This window comes from Ammospiza nelsoni, chromosome 6 (assembly GCF_027579445.1).
Source record: "Ammospiza nelsoni isolate bAmmNel1 chromosome 6, bAmmNel1.pri, whole genome shotgun sequence".
Lineage (NCBI taxonomy): Eukaryota > Metazoa > Chordata > Aves > Passeriformes > Passerellidae > Ammospiza > Ammospiza nelsoni.
In genome coordinates, this window is record NC_080638.1 from 20,311,667 (window position 1) to 20,330,546 (window position 18,880).

The 18,880-nt window shown below is 49.5% G+C and overlaps 1 protein-coding gene across 1 annotated transcript in view; it reads left to right on the forward strand.

Annotated features, from left to right (window-relative positions):
- Positions 1-17,322, forward strand: part of HRAS (HRas proto-oncogene, GTPase) — a 39,866-nt gene extending 22,544 nt beyond the window's left edge. The window contains exons 2-6 of the mRNA XM_059474224.1: positions 6,888-7,041; positions 11,577-11,755; positions 13,976-14,135; positions 14,845-14,969; positions 17,020-17,322. Of these exons, the coding sequence (XP_059330207.1) occupies positions 6,931-7,041; positions 11,577-11,755; positions 13,976-14,135; positions 14,845-14,964 (570 nt within the window). The 5' untranslated portion in view covers positions 6,888-6,930 and the 3' untranslated portion in view covers positions 14,965-14,969; positions 17,020-17,322. The remainder of the gene's footprint in view (positions 1-6,887; positions 7,042-11,576; positions 11,756-13,975; positions 14,136-14,844; positions 14,970-17,019) is intronic.
- Positions 17,323-18,880: the final 1,558 nt, after the last annotated feature.

Genomic DNA, 18,880 nt, shown 5'->3' on the forward strand with positions numbered 1-18,880 from the left:
TCTGTTGTACAGAGTACCGTTGGTTTTTCTGAAAAAGGCTGGGAGGCCTGAGAGAAGCCTCTTTTCTAGGGTGAGGTGGAGGGTTGCCAACCCAGGCAGGGAAGTATCTGCCTCTGAACCACCTGCTCAGCCCTGGGAGACTGGAGAGGAGATGAAAGTGGAGGAGTCCTGGCAGTTTGCAGCCTTCTGCATCTCCTTCTGCTTTTCCTCCTTCACACTGCTTTCCCACACATGTTGGTATGTTCAACACTAGGCCCTGAGTCCTGACTGCAAGATAGGAGTCCAGGCTTTTTAAGTGTCTCACATTGTCCTGTCCTGCACTTCATGCCTTTGTTATCCATCTTTACCAACTTGCAGACAAGTGTAAACTCCAGTCTCTTTCCTTATGCAGATTACTCTTGCTCATGTAGAGTCTCAAAGAGCACTGAAGTGTTGGATCATAAATCACAAGTGTAATTTAAAAACTGACTTCAGTTTTTTTCACATCACAGGCCCTGCCAGATGCAGAGAACTGTGACTTGGGTGCTAGCACAGGTGGTCTCTCCCATCTGCATGTGATTTTTTTTTTTTTAAGGGTCTGTGTTCAGCAGTGGTGTGGGAGGTATAATTTGCTTGCATGTCTCTTTCACCCTTTCTGTGGGCTGGCAGCAGTTAACCCACAGAGCAGTGTGATTTCCCTCTGTGGAAGTTAGCTTGGAAGGTTGGTTCTTCTGCAGAGACTGTGGTGGGATGAGTGACTTGGTATCAGGGAGACAAATAGAGTAGTGGTGGTGGTGGTGGGAGGTGAAGGTCCCACCATGATTCTCAAGCATATCCCAGCACCTTCCAGAGTTTCCTGACCATGCTGCTCCTCGTGCCCCATTCATGATGCTGGAGACGTGACCATGAGCAGTCCTGACTTACAAGTTTCTGAGCTAAAGGGCCTGCTCATCTTTCCTTGGAAAATAGTAATTCTGGTGGCCTGTATTGGGTGTGGAGAGTGGGGTGCATGAGCAAGTTCTTCATCTAGAGGAAAGCTCTTGTGTAGCTGGTTTGTTTTCTGGGTTTATTGTGTTACTGACTGATTTAGGTTGTTTGCTATTTTGGGTAGTTATAGCTACCTACCAGTTGTTTTTCTTGGAATAAGCTGCCAACAAAGAACTTTTTAAAGAATATTTACTTTTTGAGAGGGAAAGCAAGAACAGTGTAGTTGCACTCTCTTACTGCCAACAGCAGATGATTGCACAGCTTTGTCTTTTCCTTAAAGGTCTGACAGCTGAAGCAGGAACCAGGGAGCAGAGAACAGGTAGCAGCTTTGGAGAGGATGATACTGTCTTGTTTTCCTTTGCCCTTCCATATTTTCCCAAGCCCTTTGTGGTTGGGTAGTCTCTGGCAGAGGGGTTGTGTTGCCAGAGATGCTTTGATGAAACTGTGAGGGCTGGGCCTGGTGCAGTGACCAGTCCATGCCTGTTCAAGGCTCTGTGCAAAGCTGAGGCTTGCACATTGCTGCTGTGAGATGTTTATGGCTGCTGTGGAGAGCAATCCCTCCCTTCCAGACCTGCCTATCCCTCGGACCTGCATGCAGCTTTCTGCTGTTCTTCCTCACAGGTTTCTCCTTGAATGTGCATCTGTATTTTGAGCCTCCTACATTATGTCATTCCTTACCCCTTTTCTTCCTTTCCTCTGCAGCAGTATTTTTGTGCTCGGTCCCTTGGGACAGGCTGCCTTTTGCTTCAGATCTTGAAGAGCTAGCAGAGGATGGACGAAGGCATTCTGCTCATTTTTGGCTTTTTTTCTTTTTTTCCCCTAATGGAAGACGTTTATTATCTCCAAGTCATCTCTTCAAAGCAGGGCCAGTATTTGCAACTTTTATTCTCTTTGGCATCCCTTTCTCTCTTTTAATCTGTGAGGTGCACTGTCTGAGATTGCAGGTATACAAGCAAGCCAACAACAGGCACAATTGGTTAGATTTGTAGCTCACTTGTTGATTTAAAAAGCAAGAAGTAAATTAAAATGAAGCATTGGATAGGCTTCATAACAGAGCATCAGCTTGCCAGCCTCAGTTCCCTAATCTCTTTGGGCTGGACAGGCCACAGAGAACATCAGCATTTTGGTCCTTGAGTGGAAACAAAAGGTGGCATTTCACACCAACGGAGAGGCTCCTTCAGTCCCTCCACAGGCTGTGCTTTGTGATGTTGATGACAGTCTTGTGCATGAGCAAATGGAGGAGACTGGACAGTCACTGGGCTAAGCCAACAAGGTTTGTTTATCAATGGTCAGATATCACTGAGTAGGATTGCTGATGTGTGGGTGTGGATGACTGCTGGTAGAAGACTGGCATGAGTGTTTTTCTCCTAGAGGACTGCAGACCATTTGTGCCTGCAGGGCGTCTGTGCTGAAGGGAAATAGAAGCAAACACAGTGGCATTTGTGGTCATATGGCTCCTCTGGACAGGGCTTTGGAGGAAAGGGTGCCTGGTCTAACATAAGCCCAAAGAGATTTCCAGAGTTGAAATTGACTTCTGATGCCTTTAAACACAGAAACTCCCAGTGGGCAGGTGCAGTGATGGTGAATGCTCAATAATGAACAGTTGTAAAACTTGTGGCATGGCTGGCCTACTACAGCAGCGTTGTGCAAAAATCTGTCTCTTGACTTGTTCAGTTGGCTTGGTGTCTGTCCTGGGAGGGAAACAAAGCGATGGGAAGAAACAGAGACACAGACAAAGCTCTTTCAGTTAGTTATTCTGTTTGGAAGGGTGTCAGAGGCTCCCTTGTGGTGAATGTGTTGGAAACCCACTGTGTATCCCTTCTGCTTGATGCCTGAGCTCTTGTGGGAACTCTCATGGTGAGATGGGATGTACTGATGGGGCTGAGCCCCTTGAGTTCCTTGCCTTGTGAAGAAGGTCAGGTTGTTTGTTGCAGGACACAGCTGGATCTCTGGGTAGCAGCTGTAGCCTTGATGCTCCAACCTACTTTAGGTCTTAGCCCTGTGACAGCTTCTGCCAAGCATCTTGATCCTCGTTTCTGCAGGCAGGGCCTCCATGCTGCCGCTCAGCATGTGCAGGCAGGGGAGGTGCTGTGCCCTCTGCCCTCACCCACGCCTCCATCCCCTCCCTGTGAGACAAAGGTAGGATGTTGGTGTCCACTGGGGCTGGGTGCTTGCTCTTCCTGCTTGAGGCTGGCAGGTGGCTCCTGTTTGCTGGAGCTGTGTGGCTCTGGCTACTGGGCTGGGAGCAGCGGCTGCTGCTAGGCGGAAGCACTCGGCGAGGCTTTCCTAGACAGCTTTGAACGGGAGCCAGGAGCCCTCTCGCTACAGGAGCAAATCCACGAGGTCGGGAAATACAGCAGCAGCAGCTCCAGCTCCACGCTGGGGCTCTTGGCTTGGCACACGGATCCCAGCCCTCCTCTTTCCAGACGGTGCTCCTGGAACTGGTGTCCTCCTTGCTGTCTCTCAACTGTTGCTTGAAAGCCCTGTGTGTGGCTTTTGGGGGGTGTAGTAGTGGAGTGCTGCAGAGGTGATAAATTTGGATAGGGAAACACTAGATGGTGACCTGGATCAGACTTTCAGATCTTGAAGAGCTTGCAGAAGATGGAAGAAGCATTGTTCCTGCTCTATGTGGGACTGGGAGGCTGTGCTTTTGTGTTTCACTCTGTTATTTTGTGGTCAGCTGTGTGTGGGCTCTGTGTTGGCTGCTGAGCAATGGAAACTGGAAATCCTCGCATCAGGAGAAGCTTTCACAACCACCAACAGGCTGTGAACCTCCATCCGGTGTGTCACCAGCATGAAAACTGGGGTGTCTGTTACCGTCTCTCTGAAAGGAACCCCACTCTCTCTTCCCTGCATCTGTGTTATAGGAAGCCAGAAACGTTGCTTTTGGGATGGTTTTCCTTGAACCAGCCCTTATAGTGGTGGTGGTGATGATGTTTTTGTGACACTGAGGAACAGCCACCCCTGTGTTGGCACTATGGGTGCATCGAAGAGCAGCCTTGCTCTTCCCATGTTCAGGAGTAAAAAGTGTGATGGGGGAGTTATGAGATGGTTTTGGTAAGCTTAAGGATAGGACCAGCTACCCAGCTCTGTGGCAGAGATTGGCCATACTGAAATCTCTGCTTTCCCTGCAGCCTTTGGCTAGGCTGCTTCTTTCCATGGAAATTGCCCATGGCCCGGTGTGCTGTTGGGTCTGCATGCTGCCCTGGAGGAGCTTGCAGTGGGGAAAGGAAGTGAGCTCCCCTGAGCATTGATTTTAGCCCACATTAACTGGGGCAGCTCTCATGCCCAGAGCTGTCCATCATTCCCCATGCTCTCATTCTGCATTAGGACATGTTTTACAGCAATGGTGTGGAGCAGCTAGGCTGGACCTGCCCTCCTTTGTGAGCTGCAGAATCTCTCCTGCCACTGCAGGGGCGAGGATGGCAGAGCAGTGGAGAGTTAGCTGAGGTGACAGCACCTTTGAGGGATGGTGTCAGAGAGCAAACACCAGCATTGCGGAGCTCTTGCATTAAACTGTCCATGTGTGGGCCACAAGTGGGGAGTAGCAATGGCTTCTTCACCCCCTTCATTTTCCCTGCCTCTTGGGTGTGTGTGGGACAAGAAGATGTGGGTTTGTGTTTCTGTGGAGAAGCCAGACCTTAAAACTCTGTGCTTAAGGTGGTGATGTGCAGGGCTTGCTGGTGTGTGGCTGCCCCTCTGCTGTGCAATGGACCTCAGCTGGGGTCAGGACCAGGGGAAGACACTCAAGCTAATGTGGGTGACCACCTTGTCCCCCACCTCCTGCTGCAGTGTGCACCATAAAGCTGCTATGGCTGTGGAAGCCTTCCAGAGGAGTAGGCAGTGCCTTCCACTGGGGTGGTCTTGAGGGAGAACCCCCTCCTAGAGAACTTATGTCTTCTCCTCCCCTGGGGAGTCAAAGCCTTTCTCACTGTCTCAACGAGTCCTGCAGTTGTGCCTGGGCAGTTGGGCCATTTTCCTTGAGCATCTTCATGGCACCTGCTTCATCTTCAGATGCAGAGCAAAGTCCATGTGTTTTGCTGGGGGATGGAGATCTCCTTGCTCTGTAATGAAAGGTGGGAGCAGTGTTTCTTCAGACCCCCAGAACCCCTCTGTGTTCAGCTGTGAAGCTGTTTGCTGAAGGAGTGATTCCCTCCCCAACAGCTGTGCTGGTGGAGATGGTCAGTCCACATTTGCTCCTCAGTCCCCTTTTCACCCTGTCTCTTCCCAGAGAGATGAGAAGCCTGGGGTGGGGATCTCTCTTGTCCCTGAGAAGCAGTGCATGTAAGAACAACATGTACAGGAGGGCACGCATTAACGGAGCAGAGCAATGTGTGTGCACAGTCAATTAGTGAGATCACATAGATTCTCTCCTGTAGCCTTGCTTTTGATCTCCAACTCTTCCCTGGCTGCCAGAATAGAGGCACATTGGACTTTCAGAGGAAGCAGTGTCACTCTCAGGAAGGCACCTAGGGTATGACATTATTTGCGCTTCATTTCCCCCCACCATCACCACTTTTCCATTGTGTTTAACTGCTTCTCCAGCACAGCAACCCAGAGGTCCTGCTTGGCATCATATTTGTCACCTGGCTGCTCTTCTGTACCCCCTCATTTGCCCTTCTTTAGGATTCTGGATGCTGAGAAGGGCTTGAGCTTTGTTTCCCTTTCTGCTATCAAGACAGCAGCTCAAGAAAGGGCTTTGGCAAGAGGTGGTTGTGTCTGATTGCTCCCTGCTCCAGAGGGAGATGTAACTGTCTGGGTGGTTTAGGGTTACAGTCAGGTGGGGATTGAAGGCAAAAAGTTCTGGCTTCTTTGCCATTAGATCTTTGCTGTGTTAGCAAATGCATCAGCTGTGGTCTGGGTCTAGAGCAGCCTTTGCTGGCACAGTTTGTAGCAGCTTCCAGAGTTTAGGAGTAGGGCTGACAAGCCTGGGGAGGAGGGTGGAGTGATTTAACTATCTGAGGTGGGAGGATGGAGGAGAGGGTTCTAATCCCTGTGAACACTGAAGGGTGTCTGACAAGGGGAACTGTGAGCTTGTCTTCCTGCTACCTGCTGCATTTTGGGTGGCTTCCCCTGAGCTTGCAGATGGTGGCTGAGAACGAGTATCTGACCCTGGAGTGACTTTCAGTGGGCAGGGGCTGCAGTCCAATGAGGGTGGATTTCTATTTAAACCTTTGGGGTTTTGTAATCTTCCTGAGTTAGTTCCTCTTTCTCAGCAGACTTGGAGCAGAAATTTAAGGGAGGAGCTGGGGGGATGTGAATCTTCTGCTGCTGAAGGGCCATGGGAGGCACACAGCACTGCAGAAGTGTGGTTTGCTCATCCTCACCCTAACTATCGTTGTCACTCAGCACCTTTTGTGACAGCATCTCTTTCCCCCTTGTTGAATGTGCCAGATTGAGCTCAGGGAGCAGGGATGCCCCTTCTGCAGTCCTTCCTGTCACAATAGTAGGACTGTTAGCTGGAGGACAGGCAGAGGGTGTGGATGTGCCACCATCTCAACCCTGCTGTGTGGTTTGAGGTTTGACACAGCCATGAGAGTGAAGACATGGAGGTAACAGCATGTTTGGGCAGGGCTGGACCTTTTCCCCTGCTCTTGTGGGAATTGACATTCCAACCTCGTTGGCCAAGGGTTTCAAATCTATCTAAAGATTTCAGATCATCAGTTTGAGATAAGGTAAAACCAGACTTCTTAAACTGGTTACTTCAGGGGTTGATGTACACAGCCTGTACCTCTTGTTTTCTCATCAGTAATGCTCTCCTACCTCTTGAAGTTTGCTCAAGGAACCTGTGAAGTTTGCATCCAGATGGTCAGGCTGAAGGATTGCAACAGACCACAGGATGAACAGAGTTTTTGTATTTGGGTTGATGGATTATTTTAAAGTAACCTCTCTTAGCACAGTGACCATGTTTGTCCTTGCAGGTGGTGGTGCTCCTGGAAGTGCTGAGCTGGGGTCAGCTGGAAGATGACTGAATACAAGCTGGTGGTGGTGGGAGCAGGTGGTGTTGGGAAGAGTGCTTTGACGATACAGCTCATTCAGAACCATTTTGTTGATGAGTATGACCCCACGATAGAGGTAAGTGGCTCTGGGCATGGGGTCTGTCTGTCTGCATGTTTTCCACTTGCTTTTCTCCACCTTGTCTCCAACCCAGAGCATGCTCAGTTTGGTCTCAAGTCTGAACTTGAGCAGGGATGTTCCTCTGCTTTGCAGAGCCGTTCTGAGTCACTATGTGTGTGTTCAGAGGTCGCAGAGATTGACTTAACATCTCCTGCAGAAGAGTAGTGGTGTCTGCTGAAGAGAGGTGACATGGGAGGCAGCAGAGACAGGCAGAGCAGGGCAGGGGCTGCGAGGCAGCACAAAAGTCTTCCTTTCTGATGAGGTGACAATGTAGGAAGGGATTAAAGGTTTAGAATTGAAGAGCCATTTTGTGCCTGTGCTTCCATTTCTCCTCCCGTGAAACCAGAGTAAATGTATTGACGTTTTCTGCAGGATGTTTTGAGCTTTATTGATGAAATAGGTTTTATCAGAGCTTGGTTGTATTATGTATGTCTTGCAGTTTGAGCAAGATGTGCTGAGCAGCTGAACTGCTGTGGCTCCCAGAGTGCTGCCTCTGCTTCTTCACAAGGAGTTAAAGGCTGATGAGTGTGTCTCAGTCGGTGTGGATGGCAGCACTGACCTGTTTAGCTCAGCACCCTGCCTGAAGATACAGGCAGGGACCCTATGGTCCTCACAGGCTGTATGGGGGCAGAGCGGGATTCAGTGTTCAATATCCATTGTGATATTATTATTTTCTAATTTTTCAAAGATATATTCCATTCTCCATCTGCTTTCACCATAGTTAGTGATGTGCTAATTAGCCTCTGCATGACTTACACTTTTGTTGGGTGAGACGTAGGCAGTAGCCACTGCGCTGCATGAGGAGTAAAGTCCACCCTGGGAAGGCAAATTGCAGCTCTCTCTCTCTCTCTTGGACAACATCCTCCCTGACTGCAGTCCTAAAGGATTCTCTACCAGATGTGTATAAATGCAGCTGTGGTTTCTGCAGTTATTATTATCATAATGGCTAAAGGCCCCAGCTGGGAGGAGAAATCTATTCTGGTAGGTGTTTTATGTTTAGTCCCCACCCTGAAGAGCTTACAACTTACATAAACAAGGCAAGACAAGGCTTGGTAGAAAGGCAGAAATAGTCTTACAGTCCTACAGATGGGAAGGAGAGAAAGCACTTAAAAAGCACGTGCTATTACATCATTTGGCCAAGGTCACCTAAAACGTCCATGGCAGAGACTGGAATTTAATTTAGAGCTCCTGAGTCTCCTTGATTATGAATGCAATTGCCTTTGTCCCCAGCTGCTCTCCCCTCATGTGGCTGTCCCCAGTAGTATTGCATACTTTTCTCAGAAACCCATTCCAGTTGTTTTTGCTAAAAGAGTGTTCATGGAGAGCACCCTCCTTGGGGAGACATCTGCAAGGATGCATCTTCTCTTGGACCTTAGGTGGGCAGAGGCAACTCCTACCCAGTGATGTGTTGGGTTTTGGCATCCTGTGGTTTTTGTCTCCAGCTGCCTGCTCCCTGTGTGTACCCTGCAGGGAATTTTCTCCATGTAAACAGGCAGCAGAGAATGTAAACCCTGCATGGCATTTCCCAGCACACCCTCTTCACCCTACGCACTTCTGCAGTGCTCTGGGAGACGCCTGCTCTCTCCTCCACTGTTCACTCCGGCCCCATTCTGTTCTTCTCCTCTTCCAAAAGCTGCCACAAGCTGCTCTTCAGACCTCTCACCCCTGGTACTTTTCCACCTGTGGGTACCACCAGCCCTGATGCCTTTGCAGCTCCCTTGGTTGTACCCTGCTTTCCCTGCTACCCCGGCCAACTACTGATTCATTTCAGGGTGATTCTTTTTAATTATGCTTCATTTTATGGGGATTTAAGAGACCAAGAGCTACCTGCCAGCCATCCAAATGTGACCAACAAACCACCTTCCTGTGACTAAGCTGCTTTGGATCATGCCCAGGAGCTGACTATGACTGTTCAGCCAGCTAACAAGCAGCACAGCAGTGCTGAAAAGAGCAGGATAAAAGGGGGGGGGAAAGATGATATGTGCATGGAGCAAAGGCGTTGCCCGCTGCCCACATGGATTGAGTGCAGGCTGTGCTGCAAAGGGGGGTGCAAGCAGATTGGGGTGCACTGAGAAGATGTTCCCCAGAGCAGGAGGTGTGCAGGTTTGTCCCCTGTCTGGGGTAGAGACCCTGACTGGGTGTCTGCTCCCCTCCTACCCTCCTGATTTGCCAGTGCAAATGTTTGGCTCTGTAACTCAATGCTGTCACCCCAGTACAGCACACTCTCACAGGCCAGCTCTTGGGCTGCCAAGGAGCCTTAGGACCTTTGTTTTGGGAACAGGAGGGCCAAGGCAGCAAAGAATGCCACTGGCATTGTCCCATGGTGAATAAGCAGGGATGGAATAAAGAGTTTCACTCTGTTGAGCAATTCTTTGGTTCATCTTCCAGCTCTTAGCAGCTAGCTAGTAATGGCCTGCCGAAACCTGTGGTCATGTCCTGACTGTAGTGCTTAGCAAATGGGCCTCTTGGCCTGGTCCTCCAGCACAGCTGGGATGCTCCTGGGATCTTGAGTCTGAACCCCAAACAGATGTTGTTTCTGCTGCCTGGCACTTCACAGCTGGGTCTGGCTGCATTCCCCCCTGCTCAGGGTGGGGTGGGACATGCAGGGCTGCAGAGAAGGGCTGAGGCTGCAGGGTGCTGCTGTGGGCTAGTGGCAGCCATGTCACCTGGTCGTGTGGCAGGGACAGCTGAGCTGCCATCCTGAGCTTCCTGGGGAGGGGGAGATCTAATGAAGCTGTACACAAAGAATTGATGGGGAGAGCTTGTCCCCTTCCTTTGCAAAGCCTCCTCTGCAAGATTGTTTTATGTCTCTGCCTTGTAAGCCAGCTGGCTGACCTTATGGGTATCCTGATGATGACCTGAGCTGAGGTGTGGGATCTCTTCTGTGTCGGCATGCCTGGGTGCTGGTGAAGCATCCTGGACTAGGGACTTGGTAATTCACTGTGAACATGTGTGCTGAGAGGCTGGTCCTCTGTGCCAAGCCAAGGTGCAGAGGTGCGAGGATGCTTTGTGGGGCAGAGAAGGCACTTGGGTCCCCTTGCACAAAGGAGGCTCCAGATACATTATTGATTAGAAATGGGAGCACATTCCTGCAGTGTAGCCCGCCAGTTACCTTCAGAGCAGTTGGCTGAAAGCCAGCCTTTCATTCCATGCTTATTCTGGATGGGTCAGCAGTCCACTTTTTGGGAAGGCACAGCTGAGAAGGTTGTGGCAGAGCAGATCTCATCTCTGATTTCACAGCCCTCTCTGCAAGGTGAGAAAAGACTTTAATTAGCCCCAGCAAATGACGTTGTTGTAATGAACCAAAGGATGGAGGCCATGTTGGCCCCATTCCCTTTCTGGGCTGCTGCCGGTCCTGTTGGTGCCCTTTGCTGCATCAGCTGTTTGTCTGCAGACCTGCAAAGCTCATCTGATAACATTGTTGGGTCGTTGGAAGAGCAGCCGACATTTGAATTAATTTAAACTGCAGCCATGGCCTCTGCGAGTGGCTGCAAAGCAGTGTGTGGTTGTACTGCTGACTTGTACCTTTTTCATACCTTTCATTTTGGCTTCCTTCTCTTGCTGACAGCTGAGGGTGCTGCACTGTCCACAGGGGATGTCCTCTGTGCAGGGCTGCCCCACAGCATCACTGCTGATGAGACTGAGCTCAGGAAGAAGCATAGTGGGGAGGAGCTGTGCTTTGAGGAGCCTGCTGTGAAAATGAAACCTTTTGAGGGGTGCTCTGGGTGATTTCCAGACCTTCTCACATCTATGACAAGTTGTGATTGCCTTTGCTGCAGGGAAAACCCCCAGCTTCAAAGGACCTGCCTGTATATTTCTTACCTCTCATGGAGCCCTCTGGGCACAGACAGGTTGTGGGAAACACCCTGTTCACGGTGTGATTTTATTTTATTTTTTTCTCATGTTTAAAGAAGAGGTTTACCATCAAACCCAGTCTGAAATCTTACTGATGGCAGTATTGCCTCTGGTGCCTGATTTGAGATGCATTGGAGGCATTGGATTTCCAGGTTATCTTAACCACCTTCCAGGCCTGCAGATCACAGATAGTGACTGGAAGCCCTGGCTGGCCAGAGCTCCTTTCCTGAGTGTCCTTCCTCATCCAGCAGAAGGAACTGGAGCTGAGACTAAACAATCTTAGGAAATACTTGTTGAGGGCTATGTGGTATAATAGAGACAAAGCTGCACCTGGTCTGCCAGCAGCAAGGCTGGGAATGGGGAGAGCATGCTGGGAGCTGTCTTCTCTGTGGTTCTGACAGACAAGGAGAAACCTGCTTAGCTGCTCCCTTTTTCCTTTGTTTTTTTTTTTTTTTGTTATTTTTCCTTTCCCTCCCATTTTTGAAAGAGACTGAGTTGTCTCTAATGGAAGCTGAACACAGGCAGAGCATGACCTGGCATCTTCCTAGGGATGCACTCGTTGCATCCCTTTGTTTAGCCAGATCCAAGCCCTCCCTTAATGCATCCTCCTTCCTTCCTTTCCCTCTCCTGGCCTGCAGGATTCCTACAGAAAGCAAGTAGTCATCGATGGAGAGACCTGTTTGTTAGACATCTTGGACACTGCAGGGCAGGAGGAGTACAGTGCCATGAGAGACCAGTACATGAGAACGGGGGAAGGATTCCTGTGTGTCTTCGCCATCAACAACACCAAGTCCTTTGAAGATATTCACCAGTATAGGTCAGTATCCTGGGAAGGGCCTTTCCCTCTTGCCCTGTGTGAAGGAGAGGCCTTGCTGCTGCTGCACTCTCCTGCCCACCCTTTTAGAACAGGCCCCATAGTGGAAGCACAGACTGCCAGCAAAGACAATTAGCTCAAGTGGCCATTCCCCAGGGAAGAGACAGCGCAGACGGCTAATGTCAGTGACTCCAATAAAACCCTTCCAGAGGGATTGCTTGTGGCCTTTGGGGACCTGGTAATGTAATGTTTAAGTGTTTATGGTGACTAAAGAGAGGGCTGATCCTGTATGACCCCCTCCCTTCCTTCCCTAATTAGTGGAATTGCTTTGTTAGCGCAATCGATCTCTGCGACTTCTGCTGGCCCCAGAGCTGGGAGGGGAGGCTGGAAAGGACAGGGAGAGCTGCTTGCCCTGCTGTCCACTGGCACGACCAGGCTGTGATCTTTCAGCTTCACACGTGTGGAGAGACTCCTGCCCTACTGGAGCTTGGTTTCAAGCAGGGCAAAGATGGAGCAGGAGAGTCAGGGCTCCAGTGAGGTGATTTGCCCAAGCAGATGTATGGGGAAGTGGTGATGAAGCAGGGACACCATCCCAGTACCATCCCAATTCTCCTCTCTGTTGATGTCATCCCTGCAGAGCTGAAGAGTCAAGGGGGTGATATAAACACAGCAGGAATCTTCCCTGTTTACCCCGATGCTACTTTAGGGAGGGACTCTGCTTGCGCCTTTTTCTGAGCCTTGGCTGCGATGGCAGGCACTTGCAGAGGATGCAGGAGATGGCTCTGCCTGTCCCTGCTCTGTCACTGCCCACAAGGGACTGTGTATCCCTGTCCCTCATCATAAACCAGGTCCTAGTAATCCTGTTGTTTTGAGGACAGGCACATCCCTTCCTTGCTCCATAGTCAGAGGTGCTGCTTGGAGCTGCTGAGATGTTTCAGTCTCATCCAAAAGGCTGTTCAGTGTAATAGCTGCACAGGTGCACTAATTTGGCTTCTTTCAGCTGAACCAAAGGACAAAGGATGGGATTTTCTTAAAGCACCTGAGGGACTGAGCAGCATTCATCCTTGTGCTGGGGCTGGTGCCTGTGAATTGCTTGCAAGATGGCTTGATTTCAAGCCATCATGATGTAAATCACTAGCTTTCATCTCCTTTAGCCTGTGCTCTTTGTGTTTGTACTTTTAAAAGAATATTCCCCAGAGAAATGCTCACTGTCCCTGGTTAGTAACCATTTGGAGGTATCTCTTTTCAGCTAAGTGTAGCCTGTGCACTAAATTTAGTACTTGCATTTGCTGATCAGGATGTTACACAGAACATTTAAATGGCTTTATGGCATATCATGCACATAGTCAGACTTCATTTCTATGTTCTACTACATTAGAAAAAGATGATTGATTCTTCTGCACATGAATGTCCAGCTGCCTTTGGATGGAGATTTGCATTCAATTAAAATGCAGAAATTGGCATTTTAAATCTTTTATTTGTTAAATTAAAACCATATTAAATGTTCTGGACCCATGAGCAAAAATAAAAAAGCTGTTTTACATCTGAAGTTAAATGATTTATTAAGCAAAGGGAGTTATTATCTATCAGAAGGAAATTGAATGGATTTTTTGTGGTCATAATGGCCTTCAAGATTTTTAGGAGTGATAGATCTCATCCTCGCCCACCTAGTTTTAGATCCAATGTTGGAATGAAGAAGTGAGCATTACAGCTTTTTTAGTTCCCAGTTGGTTTCTCAACTTTGAGTGACCTGAACTAAACTGAAAGGGAGCAAATCCTGCCTGTGCATCTGCACAAAAGGTTACAGCTGCCAAAAGCTGCTTTATCAGCTCAGCAAATTCTGGTTGCAGGTGATTTTTTATTTTTTCCCCCATTTTGGGGGGATTACTTGATATAAAATGTTGGAAATAGCACAGGTAACTGCTTGAGAATTAATTTTTATTTAACTTAAACTATCTTAAGCTCATGTCTTAATATAGACTGTCATAATTCAAGTTGTTTTGTAAATAGCTGCTTTTAAAGAGCAGAAGTATGTTTAGTTTTCATTTCCAGAGGTGCTCTAACTGTTTTGCTATTTTACTTACTTGTGTGCCAGTTATTTACATTTTCCTGAAAGCTCAACACAAGGCATTTAACAGGAGCGAGGGGTAGCTGTCAAATCCTAACAAAGAAACTGGCAGGGAGTGTTCTGGATCTGCTTCTTCACGCCTCCTCCTCTTGCAGAGAGCAGATCAAGAGGGTGAAAGACTCAGATGATGTCCCCATGGTGCTGGTGGGGAATAAATGTGACCTCCCTGCGCGGACAGTGGAGACCCGGCAAGCGCAGGACCTGGCCCGGAGCTACGGGATCCCCTACATAGAAACGTCTGCCAAAACCAGACAGGTAGGAGGAGACTTTAGAACAAAAGGCTCTTTTTCTCTTTTTTCCTCCACTGCTGCCCTGGAGGGGCAGGAATAGGCAGGCACCACCTTGCAGACAGATGGGTGTGAGGGCTGGGCTTAGTTGCTTCCTCAAGGCTAAATGCTCCCTCCCTCAGGATGTTCCCTCCCAGTCCAGGCTTGAGCCTCCCATCACAAGAAGTGCATCATCATGCTGTGGCAGCAGTGAAGAGAAGATGCCTTCTCAGGGCTTTCTCCAAGGCTCTGGAATAACCTTCATAGTCACTGCAAGTCAGCTAAGCTCAGGTCATTTGGTTAACCTCATCCATGGTCTATTTTGGCAAAATATACCAGTGCTGAAAGGACCATGTGGAGCTCCCAGAGCATAGAGGTGGAAATGGAACTGCCACCTTCAGTGGCCTAGTGATGGCTTTTCTCTTGGGTGGTAGACCTCATTCAGACTGCTGAGAGCTGATAAATCTCAGGGACTTCAGAGATCCTTTTCCTGATGGTTGCTCATTCAGTTTTGCTCTCTGTTTGAGGGCCACACTCAGGTCCTTGTTAGTCTTCCCAGCTTGGTTCTGTACCTTTACCTCTACAATCTTCACTCCTGGACAGTGTTAGGGACACCTTGCTGGGGAGCAGAGCCCTCTCCTCTCTCCACTGTCCCTCCTCAGAGCGGGCAGCTGCTTCAAGCCCTGCTTTTTCCCCAGGGCGTTGAGGATGCCTTCTACACCTTGGTGCGGGAGATCCGGCAGCACAAGCTGCGCAAGCTGAATCCCCCGGACGAGAGCGGCCCCGGCTGCATGAACTGTAAATGTGTGGTATCGTGACTATGGTAAGTGCTGGAAGCAGCACATGAGGTGCAGTGGGGAAATGTTGGAAGTGGGGCAGGAGGTGGGTGCAGATGCACTAGCCAAACAAGTGCAACAGGATCAATTTCAGCAGCAGGAATTGTTTAATGAAACACCTTTCAGATTGATAGAGCGTTTTTCTGTGAAAACATAGGTAAGTCAAAATTCCCACTTCCCTGAGGAAGTATGTGGCAGGAAAGGGTTGTTTATTTCTCCCCCTCATTTTGTGCAACAAAATTCTATACAACTGAGTATTTTAAAAAATAATAATTTGTTGTGCTTTCCCCAGGAAAGCTTTTTCCCATGCTGCTGTTCTGAAAGAGGAGTTAAGCTGGTGTTGAAGGTGTACAGATCACTGCATGCTCACTAGACTGGCTCTAGAAGGGTTCAGATGAAGAGCTGGCTGGGTGCATTGCCTCCTAATGCACTCACATAAATTGCCTCATCCTAAAGCTTTAGAGCAGACCTGTCTTGCTGTGAAAAGTCCTGTGTTCTTCAGAAGAGTTTTCCCCATTAGATAAATCCCCTGGGCTATGTGGAGCTGATGCAATGTTGAGAATTAGCCATAAGGGGGCTGTTTGCTTTTATAAATTGTGTGTGCTGGAGCCAGAAACAGTATTTTTCAGATTGTTTATGTTCACTTGCCTGTTTTTCTTTCCTCATTTTTTTTTAATTATGAGTTTATTTAAAACGTTGCTGGATAGCAGTTAGGGAGAGTTCCTATTATTGTCCCTGCATGTACTGGCTGGCTTTAAGTGAAAGGCCTGGGAACATCTGTCTGTGTAACCAACTCCTTCATGGCAGAAAGTTAGAGAGGGGCAACTAGGGATGAGTCCACCAAGGAGATCAATATCTAAGGACATCTGGGACAAATGCATGCATGAACATTGCCCTTAATGTCTTTTGGGGATTCTCTCAAGCACCTGGACTGGCCCTTTATCCCTATAAATAGCTGCTGGAGTCCTAAAGAGAAGTGCACTGTATCTAGAGATGGTGTTAAGAGGGTCTCCTGAAGGTGGAGATGAACAGCAGGTTTCCTGTGATGCTTTTTGAGCTCGAAGCCATGAAGCCATGAGCACAGCAGAGCTCTTCCTCCTGCCCCCCACTCCCAAGGAAAAAAACCTAACAAAACAGTGCTGGCAACGTTTGCTTCCTATGAGCAAACACCCACCCCAGAGCCCCACCCCTCCCTCCCAGCCGAGGCGTGTGAGGTCGGCTGGGGGCCGAGCTGAATGCTGTGCCCAGCACACTTATCACTGCTAAGGGAGATTTTCCAGATGTTTGTGTCCTCCAGATGTTCAGGAGCGTTTCCTCCGGATGGGGATATGAGCTCAAGGCTTGTTTCCTGCTCTGGCTCACAGCTGACAGCATGGGCTTGGCAGGCACTGCTGCTCCTTACACCGACTGCCAGGAGCCCAATCCTTGGCACAGCCCAGTAGCAGCACCAGCTTGGGCAAGAAGGGCTGGGAAAGGGTCACTTGGAAACACTCCTCTCAGTTAAGAGAACATGGCCTGCAAGTTGCCTGTGTCTTTTTCTGCTCAGGCAGAAACTGGAAACCAGACATCCCAGCTTAATCTAGCTGCAGTGCCCAAGAGCAGAGAGGGAGGAACATCAAGGCACAAAAGGAAAAGTGAGGCAAAGACATGCTGGGATTTGGGAAGAAGGGTGGGTATTGTGGCCAACAAAATTTGGCTGCATTTGCCCTGGACTCATTTTGTGGTTCCCATCATCCCTGAAGGAGGTGGAAGGATCTTGCCAAACAGTGCCCCTTCCCACAAGGAGGTTCAGAAAGAGGCAGAAGCTCTGGTGAGGTGCCCAAAGCTCACCCATCACTCCACCGACTCCAAGACTCATTCCCTTCAGCACATGTACAGATGCTTTGCTAAGACAGACCCAGACCTCTAAGACTGGTGTAGCCTTTTTGCTCTGTGGGCACTAACAGGGTCATCCCCAATGTGAGGGGAGAGTACTGGGAACAGCCCTGCTTGTTCTGATGGGGAATGAGTGCTCATGAGTGTCCTCTTCTGTTTCAGCTGTCTGGACCGTGTCTTGGCGAGGTTCCCACTGTGCAGTGTGCAAGGAAAGAGGTGAAGCAAAGGAAGCAGCAAACGGATTCAGAGGAGGAGTACTGGGGGGGGAGAGGAGCAGGACGAAGAGGACAGGGGGAGCATGAGGCCCTCCAAGGACTATCTCGCACTTCACCCAAGCCTGTGGCAAACAACTTCTTTTTTTTTTTTTATCCCCATCCCCTCATCCTTTGGCCTCCTCCCACCCCGGCAACTGTACAAAGCCACAGATTGAATCACAGTAAATTATTATTTGATCGTCTCAACAAATCACCTTGATGGCTGTGTCCTCCTTCCAGAGGCTGCTGCTGCTGGTGCTCTGGAAGGATCGCTGGTGGGATGGTGGGGAGGAAAGGGTGCTCACATTTTCTCTCCACAGACCAAGGTCATGCTGTAGATGATGGAGGTGATCAGGGTGGGAGAGAAGCTCTCACGGCAAGACAGCTTGTCTCTGTCTCCAGCAAGTCTTTGTCATGTCCTCCCCAGCCCACCTGAAACTCTGCTGGCCCCAAGTTTTGGGAGGGTGGAAGAGTGTAACCAGTCCAAGGCTGTCCTTGGCACCCCTTGAGTGCTTTGCTTTCAGCCTAGTCCTTGTGGGATTTATGGCCTCAGATATAATGCCTGGAAGGGAAGAAGCATCAGCAAGGAGATTCAAGAGCTGCTTTCACCTCAGCTGGTACCAGTCTGTTGCTTCCCTGATTCCTTTCCTGTCAGCTTTTTGTGGCACAAGACCTCCCTCATGTGTGGTGCTCTAGAAGTAGAATTGGGACTTTTTGGTCCCTTCCAGCCCTAGCTATGCTAACACCTGTATAGCACATACACCTTGGGCTGCTCCAGTATGTACAGGTAAGCAAATCCTCATCTGCCCAGCGCACGGCTTCCTGACTGGTGAGCATGTTGAGAAGGGCTCTCCTGCACTGCAGAAGCTGTCTGGCTGCTCAGCAACTAAGACTAAAGGATTCAAGCTTCCAGTTCCTGGGTTTCAAGTGGGTAAGAGTGTTTTGGATTAGGGCTAATCTGTTGGGAACCCTGTCTTTGCCCAGCTCTGCTCCTTTGGGGTTTTTGCCTGAGGTCTGACCTACGTGCCTTTTACTTGCAGCCCCGAGACAAGGCATTGCATTCAGTGCAGTGGATAGCTTTCCCTCTTCCAAGCTACTGCACAGGCTAATTTACCTGGCATCCAGAATTAGAAGCATCAAAGGAGGAAGGTGATCCAGCTGAGTGCGGCAGGGAGCTGTTCTGCATGGGCTAGCCCAGGCCTGAAGAGGTGCTGGGTTTGGCAGCCAAGGTTGGTCTGGGTTGGGAGCAGTGAGGGTGGTGTGTAAGTCACATGGCAAAACCAGTAAAGAAACCCTGGTCACCCCCAGCACAAAGCCACAGCCCACCCAGGGCTTCCCAGCATCCTTGCAAGCAACCTCCCATCCCACTCCCCATCCTCTGTCATGCCAGGCAGCAGCAGAATTAAAGCAACACAATTCTACTCCCATGCTCCTGGGGGTACTGTCTTTGCTTTTGGCCTGGGCAAGAGAGGACTTGTGCTAATGGCTTGTTTTCTGTAAATGCCTACTCTGAACTGCTGTAGGGCACAGCCCCCACCTTGGCTGCAGCTGCCTGGCACCCTGTTCCTGCAGAAGGGCTGATACCAGCTCCTGGAGTGGGAGAAGTTGCCTGAGGGGAGAGTGCCCTGCCTTTAGCTGTTTACAGCAGTTTGTCCCTGTGCTGGAGGATTGCTGAAGATGCTGAACCTAGTGTTACATGGTGGGACTGAACAGAGACTCCCAGAAAACCCAGAAAACCTCCCACTCTGAGTTGTTTCAAGTGTGAAGAC